The sequence below is a fragment of the Schistocerca piceifrons genome, chromosome 3, assembly GCF_021461385.2.
Source record: "Schistocerca piceifrons isolate TAMUIC-IGC-003096 chromosome 3, iqSchPice1.1, whole genome shotgun sequence".
Classification (NCBI taxonomy): Eukaryota; Metazoa; Arthropoda; class Insecta; order Orthoptera; family Acrididae; genus Schistocerca; species Schistocerca piceifrons.
Genome location: NC_060140.1, coordinates 737,926,221 through 737,934,425, shown reverse-complemented (window position 1 = coordinate 737,934,425; position 8,205 = coordinate 737,926,221). Strand labels below are relative to the sequence as shown.

Below are 8,205 nucleotides of genomic sequence, written 5' to 3'. Positions count from 1 at the left end.
TTCTTTGCACTGGTTTGCCAATTCAGCACTTGATATCCATAGAGTTGCTTCTCTTTTCTTGAAAGGTATATATTACATTTTTTTACAAGTAGCATCTATGTTTCCCCTGGTTTTTCATGCTTCTACAGCCTTACATTTGTGCTGTATCTATTCCTGTTTAACAATTTCACACTTTCTGTCAATCACATTTTTACATGTAAATATTACTTTTTGCTTGCTTCATTTATGAATTTCTCTTTTCATCAGTTAAAGTTGGTGTCTTGAGTCAGCCAAGGATTTGTACAAGGCCTCATCCTTTTACTTATTTTATCTTCTGCCCCTTTCCCTATTTCACCTCTCAAAGCCTACCATTTGTTTTCTACTGCATTTCTTCCCCCTGCTTCTGTACAATATAGCCTAATGCTCCCTCTGAAACTCTCAACAACATCTGGTTCTTTTAATTTACACAGGTCCTATCTCCTTAACTTCCTATCTTTTTGTAGTTTCTTCAGTTTTTGTCTGCAGTTCATAGCCAATAAATTATGGGTTATGGTCAGAGTCCACATCTGCCCCTGGAAATGTATAACAGCTTAAAATATTGTTTGAAATCTCTGTCTTACCATTATATAGTCAATTTGAAACCTTCCAGTGTCTCCAGGTCTCTTCCACATGTACAACTTTCTTTTGCGATTGTCAAACCAAGTGTTAGGGATGATTAAATTATGCTTTGTGCAAAATTCTACCTCTTTCATTCCTTTTTATAGTTCATGTTCTCCTACAATTCTTCCTTCTACTGCTACCAAATTCTGGTCATCCATCACAATTAAATTTTCTCCGCCTTACCCCACCTGAGTAATTTCATTTACCTCATCGTATATTCTTTCAATCTCTTCACCATTTGCTGAGCTGGGTGGTATACACACTTGTACTATTGTGGTGGGTGTTGGCTTTGTGTCTGTGTTGGCTACAGTTGTGTGTTCACTATGCTGTTCATAGTAGCTTACCCGCATTTCTGTTTTCGTATTCATTATTAGATCTTCTCTTGCATTATCTGTATCTGATTTTGTATTAATAACCCTGTACTGACCCGACCAAAAGTATTGATCTTCCTATCATCACACTCCATTAGTTCTCACTGTATCTAACTTCATACTATCCATTTCCTTTTTAAATTTTCTAACTTCACTACCGGCTTAAGGGAAGTAGCATTTCAGAATTAGACCAGTAGAAAATAGACTGTGCTAAGTAACTGATCTGTAGCGTAGCTGTTACTGTTTGACTGTGAGTTTGCGAAGTCAACGAATGCGACTGGAGGAAACTTGGCTGTGGTGATAAACTGATGTGTAGCATAGCCCAATTATCATTCAGAAACCTTTGTAGCACTGAATGTCCCTTGCATTATCACCCACTGGGAATGAAATGAGATGTCAGGACAACAGTAGATTTGTTCAGTTAATTTCTGTATTCCAGCCCTTGGCTGTAGTACATCAAGAACAGCTTGGTGCTGGCATCCAGTTGACTCTCGTGTAAAACAATAGATGTTGACATTGCTGAAATCGCAAGGAGTGGGGCTGAGCACGGCATTACTCAAATGCTGCTGCCAGCAACGTCTCCAGCTATGACCATGATGACAGCATGGTTACGCAGCTGATGATGGCTGTGAACTTCCTCCAGTTAGCAGACAGCTCACTCGTGTCTCAGGACATGCTGCCCTGTCTTGTGCTCGAGCAGTGGACTCCATACTGCATTCAGGGATGTCACTAGCTTATGCTGCAGGCTATGATACTGATTTGAGAGTAGCTTATTACAGTTATAGTTGAGGATTTACACACTCCAGACTGTGTTCGTTTAGGGCTTAAGGCATGTACTCTAAACACGTCTGTGGAGGCAAAGGAGGAGATGCTTCTGTCCTTCTGCTAGTGTACTGCATCAGCTGTTGCTATACTGCACCCAGCTGGCTCTGCTTCGCAATGTCAGTCGGCTGAGTTTTGCTTTGCAATGCATAATACTCTCACCCACCTGCGTCTGGCCCTATTGTAACTCACTTCTGCTCTGGCATATTATTGTACCAAATACAGTCGCTATGCTACAGTAGGGTACTTTCAAAATGTACCAATTCCAGAGGTTGTGGTTACCCTGGACCCTTAGAGGACCTTTCAAAGTTTACAAGATATTCTGTTTTATGACAACATTCTTCACAATCTATTCCATTATGCCACCACAATTTTGGACACTCCACATCATGATGGTGATTATAGAACACTATTTTCTCATGATTTTGCCATATTTTCTAATCATCTGACTCATCGTTCATCATGTCCACTTTCCGTTATTCACTCCACAAACAGTTACAAACTGTGGCATGGAATGGATAAGCTACTGTCACCCTAAGTGCACTTTTAACACTCTTGTAACATCACATTTACTGGCTTCTCCAACTCTCAATTAAACTATCCCCTCCTAAATTAACCTACATCTCACATCCTGCTACATGAAAATAAATAATGTCCATGTTATGTTTACTCTCTTTTTACTCATGTGTGATGCCACATCATGATCCCACCACAGAACAAAGTTGACATCTGGTGTCAGTTAAGTGAAGATGCATTGTGGAGAAGAAGACAAGAGGATCCTTTATTGATGAAAGGTGGCCTCACATGTAACTGCAGGCTTGCGCAACCATGTTTGACAAAGCATGCCCAAGAGTGTGTAGGATAAATCTGTGCTAGCATCAGGAATGTACAAGCTGCTCGATGCTTGATCAAATTTCGATTATGCATGCTTGTGCAAGCGTGTATATGCTTGATTGTGTGTATCAAGTGCAGGGAGGCTTGTGCAAGCATTTGTCAGTGAATCTGGTTTGATTTAATTTTTATTTGATTCTGATAAATTACATTCTGTACAAAGGTACTGTACCGTAGGTCAAGTCAGAGAATACAATATTACATGGAGAATGAGACAAGAAGGATCAATAGTACAGTGAGATAGTTTCCACAGCGAGTGTATCACTAATAGTTAATATGGGAATAATGTTTTCATTTATTTAACCATTCTTTACTCCTCATATCCAGTTTTATCTATTGTTTCTTTTTCTGTAGCACAAGCAAAAATGTTGCCAAAGCAAGTGCATCATCATCTGAGCTCAACACTTCCTGGCAAACAAGCTAATGCTTGTACAACCATGCTTGAACTGTGTGTAGCCACCAGGAATTTGTGCAATCTTGCTCAAGCATGCCTGCGCAAGCTTCTCCAACAAGCATGAAGTTACGGATGCGGCCGCCTTAAGGTAAAGTCTGAGCAGAATTGGGTCAGAAACAAACTAATAACAATAAACCCCTGACTACAGGCACAATTAAGAGTTAGTAGCAATCAGTACAAATCACTGTAACTAGAAATACAGAACATTTGAAAAGAAAATGGATTAGAATTAAAATAAAATATAAAAAAATGCGTGACTACAACAAAAATCCTAGAATTAAATTCAACTACTTGTATTCATGGTTCCGAGAAACCATTAAGAGTCTAGATCTGGATAATATTTGAACCTTGCTCATCCCTGACGAGAGGCAATGTCTTAACCACCACAGCATCTGACTCAGTTTATCACATGTAGTACTGACTTTCAAATGTATGTGGCCATTCCATGCCAAAATCAACAATCTTGCACTAAATAGCAAAATAAGTTATATATGGATCAGAATAACAAGGTGACTGCTAACAGGATGCTTACCATAGCAACAACTAATCTGATCATGAGTTTGGTCACATCTTCTCTTGCCTGCAGTTGTCATGTTACTACTCTGATAACTCAGCTGCCAGCTACCGGTCCGTAATTGAAAATTGCAGTATGTAACATAATTGTGATTTGTTCTTATATGCTTATCTTTCTCAGTGCTCTATGTTTCTTTTATGAAACATGAAGCTAGCAGTGAAACTACTTAGGAAACTGGTGACAATTTATGATCCTACACATTAATGGGAAACATATTCCGTATGGAACTGCAGAGCTGCTGGTATGGGAGGCACATTATGCTTGCCTGTAATTGTTAACTGACAACAGGCCCTACACTCCATGCTCACAATTCAATACCTTTGTACTCAGGTATATCACAAATGACTCTTACAGGGGAGAGGGAAAACTAAGCCAGCAGAGTACCATCCCATACGTCCATTAATACAGTTGCAATGCATATCAATTGTTCAAATCAGACTTTACAGAATAAATGACTTTACAATGTCACTGATTCACCTTGGGAATTGCAGAATTTTGCTTAACCAGTGACATATTTGGCACAATATTTCTTGTTGCAGTGTCAGGAGAATGTTAAATGAAGAGTGAGAAATGCTAATGTTCTATGCAGCATCCATTACACAGTTTGATTCAGAAATATGGATACATTGAAGAATTTCTAATGTGTTTAAAATTTTTATTACCGGTATTCTTGAACATATGAACATTTTTGTATGAACAACATTTCATCCAGAAATTCTCACTCCAATCCATACTGGATCAAAATTCTGCCCATGGCAGGGAAGATCATAATTCACTGGGGTACTAATGGTGTGATTGATAAAAATGTCACTTCATCATAATTGCACCTGTGAAGTGCATTACTTTACTTTCAACATAATAATTTTATGTCTTACAGGCAATTAAAGAGGCAGTATTAGGATGTCTTTGGAAAATATGCAGCTATTTTATTGTACAAAAACTAGGATACAAAATAATAAATCAAATCAATTTGAAATTAGCCTACAGTTTCAAGCCTGACAAAAATGATACCTTAGCAAATTACACATTTTACTTGAAAATCATACTTAGTATCAGGCTAACTGGTTATGTCTTAAGTTATTTTTTTGCCTCGAATCATGTGATATTTACGACTCAAAGAAAAATTTTACTACCCCAAGCGACTTGGTAACAAATGGCACACACCAGAAAAAACAATGTGTCATTAAATATTTTATTTTTATGTACAACAGAATTAAATGACACAAAACAACTCTATGGCTCCATATGTCCGCTATTTTAAAAATCCGTATGGTTCATACACTCCTCCTTCATTTCCCTTTTCTGCTTCTCTAAGTAATGCATTCTTCAGTGTGTTGTTAAGATTGTAGCCTATGTCTTTGCCTTCAATTAAAGCATCCCGAAAAGTTTGGGGGCTCAGGCTTCCTTCTCCAGTCTTGAAAACTGAGGTAACTAACCCGGATTCAGTTACTGCTATGACCACACTTGCAACGCTACACGCTTCTTCTTCGGCTGTCGGATCAACTACGCAGTTATCGCCAATTTTACAAAGTGTAATTAGAACAGGAGTATTCGAAACATCCAAATGAGTACAGTCGTTATAATTCTGCGATAACACAAGCATTTCCTCGTCACCATCCTTTCCTTCATTTTCGACTTTTGGCACTCTGGTATTGTGCAAGGCTGCTTTAACTGCCAATGAGACTGCATCAAAAAGGTTACCTCCACATTCTAAGATAAGAATGTCAACATATAGCTTCCAGCAATGAACACCAGGTGTAATTATCAAAGGCGATAGGTTGAAAACTTGTGAGGACATGTACGCTCTTGCCAAACTTGCACTAATTTCTGTGGCTAGGTCTTCACCTCCTCTGCCTTCGAATGCTGGCGTCGCATTTGCAGAGCAGTCAACGAAAAACTCTATCTTTCCCTCGTTTGGTCTCTCGGGGAAAGGAGTGTCAATTTCTGTTTTTACGCCCACTAAAATATCGGTGTTTGCTAAGCGCAAGCGAGCCGAACCATTTGCATGAATTACAACTTCTGTTTCTAATTCGATGGGTCTGTAAGTTCGTCTGTTCCTCCCGTCCGTTCTAAAATCCTCGTCAACACCATGCAAAATGTAAGTCTTTTCCGCTGTACTCAGGAGTACTTCCGCCATATGGATGAGGCTTTGAACAGCAGCAGATGGTGAAATCTTTTTACAAAACCTAAATAACACGATAATACACCAATAACTACACGAACATGCACCACAAGTTTAAATACTTCCCCGCGAACATTACACATAAACAAAACATATACACGTACAAACAAAGATGTTACCGCTGCTGGGAGCGTTGAGTGCAGAGATGAATGTTTTGTGTGGATATTCCTTCGACCATAGATACTAGTAGACTGGCCTTGCTGTGCAGAAGCCATGGAGGTTATTCTACCTCCATGGCAGAAGCTATAGGGCTGGTGTGGCTCCAACATAAACCACGTGACTGTTGGCAAAACGTGGCGGGATTTCAAATCAGCGGTCTGCCATCCTATGTTTGTATCGTATTTTATCCACATTTCTCAATTGACTGTCGAACGCTTCCAACAAAAACTACTTTTTTACTTGCGAAAAATTATGTCAGAACTACATTTGACCTGGATTTGTCCACAGTACCATTTATAAAATCTAACAAATACATCAAACGCCCCTCTGGTGGGCAGCTGGACGAAATTATTATAAACTATCAATTAAAGTAAAATGTCGTTAAAATTCTTTTAAACAGTAAGAGTGGGCTCGTGTGAAAACTTTAAATATTGGATTCGCTCCGTTTTGAGTACTAGTCACTTATAAAAGAAAATGGGATATGGGAATTATGTCAACTATAGGTGCCAAAATTGTCGACTTTAGGAGCAGGTCCATTTTAGAGTATCAATTTTAGGTGCACTTCAAAGCTTCAGTTCTCACTATTTTTACAAAAGTTTAAACTATCAGTTTAAAAAAAAAGATATTTTAGATGAAAGGTGAGACTTTGAAGTTCCAGAAAATAATTTTGGAACCTAGGTTTAAAAATGACAGACACTGTAAATATAAATCATAAATATACATTGTAAATAATAACTAACCTATCAAAACACTTCTCCACGAAGTGCTTCGAGCAAAGGCGCGTATGTGCAGATGGCTTAAAGTTTTTCCGATTCAGGGCTTGCATCCAAAGCTGCCTTCGGTTTTCATCCTTAGGGAACCTATGAGTAGGAACGAGAAACAGTTATACTCACTTCTGTAACCGAATTATCGCAGATACTTTCCAAAATGTAATATGAGTCTGACTTTACAGGCATCAGTTTCAGCACTTTAATTTACGTGATACTCTATTTCAAGTGTAAAAAAAAATATAAAATTCACTTCAGCAGATTTCAATAAACGCATCTGCACTATCATAGAAACACACGTGAAATATAATGCCACTTCCCCCGACAAAACACTGAGTACAGCCATAAGCACAGCACGAAACAACCATGTTTTGCCAACATCCACGTGACTTTAGCCCAGAGATGTTGGAGCCACGAAAATGACGTCAGGGCCAGTCTATTATATTTATGGTCGAAGGGATATTCACAGCCGATTGTATTAATACGCTCGTTTGAGATACAGTTGCAACAGGTGCAATCAAGCGAATGCGTTCTCGTGGTTTCTGTTCGATATGCTGTCAATGGACTACTCATACAATTTCGATTGATCAAAGGAAGTTTTCTGATTGGTTCCAAAGCCTTTAACTTAACAAAACTGCTTCAAAGTTTTCACCGCGGGCATATGCTAAGCTTTTTCTTTGTTCAGTCTCGTAGGATTGTCGTTGAAGATAAAAAGTAGCAGGTTTCTGCTAGCCTTTTAAAGGAACTATATATCTCAAACTTGAAAATTTAGTACACCCTAGTGTAATTTTTTTCCCTCGAGGGATTATTCTGTAGAAATGTGTTGCATATATAAAACCTGGCTCATCAAAAGCAAAAGGATCTCACTATCCTTTAACGTCAATTTTGAAATGAACATATTTTCTCTTGCAGACAAGGAGCCTATCACAAGAGCTGATCATTGGGGGTCATGTACCATATTAATTGCTTTAAATGACACACACAAATTAAGATGGCTCACTTTAGTAAAAATAAGCTTGCTATGCTGTTAGACATATATTAGTGAAATTAAGCTGAATACCAGATTCTTAACCCGTGGACATATTGCGGCAGCTGCATATCAACTAAACAAACGATAATTTTTCTTAAAATTAGATAATTTCCAGTATTTTTAATGTTTGGGCACTTACCATTACTATTTTGTTGTTTATTACCTAATTTAATTACCGGTAGTGTACTGTCGATCAGCAACAAAATTTTTGTTACCAAAACCAATGAGACAAGCTTATCAAATGTTTTCGTTATATGTATATAATCAAAATATGTAAAAAGAAAAACAGGGTGTTGAAGAGGAAAGTGAAATCAGG

The 8,205-nt window shown here is 38.2% G+C and overlaps 1 protein-coding gene across 1 annotated transcript; it reads right to left on the bottom strand.

Annotated features, from left to right (window-relative positions):
* Nucleotides 1–4,654: 4,654 nt before the first annotated feature.
* Nucleotides 4,655–6,067, bottom strand: LOC124787766 (exosome complex component RRP42). The gene has a single exon (XM_047254651.1). The coding sequence runs from the start codon at nt 5,886–5,888 to the stop codon at nt 5,004–5,006; it is 885 nt and encodes a 294-aa protein (XP_047110607.1). The 5' UTR covers nt 5,889–6,067; the 3' UTR covers nt 4,655–5,003.
* Nucleotides 6,068–8,205: the final 2,138 nt, after the last annotated feature.

What these genes read in the sequence shown, in the direction of transcription:
- LOC124787766 (XM_047254651.1), bottom strand. Translation starts at nt 5,888, where the DNA reads ATGGCGGAAGTACTCCTGAGTACAGCGGAAAAGACTTACATTTTGCAT.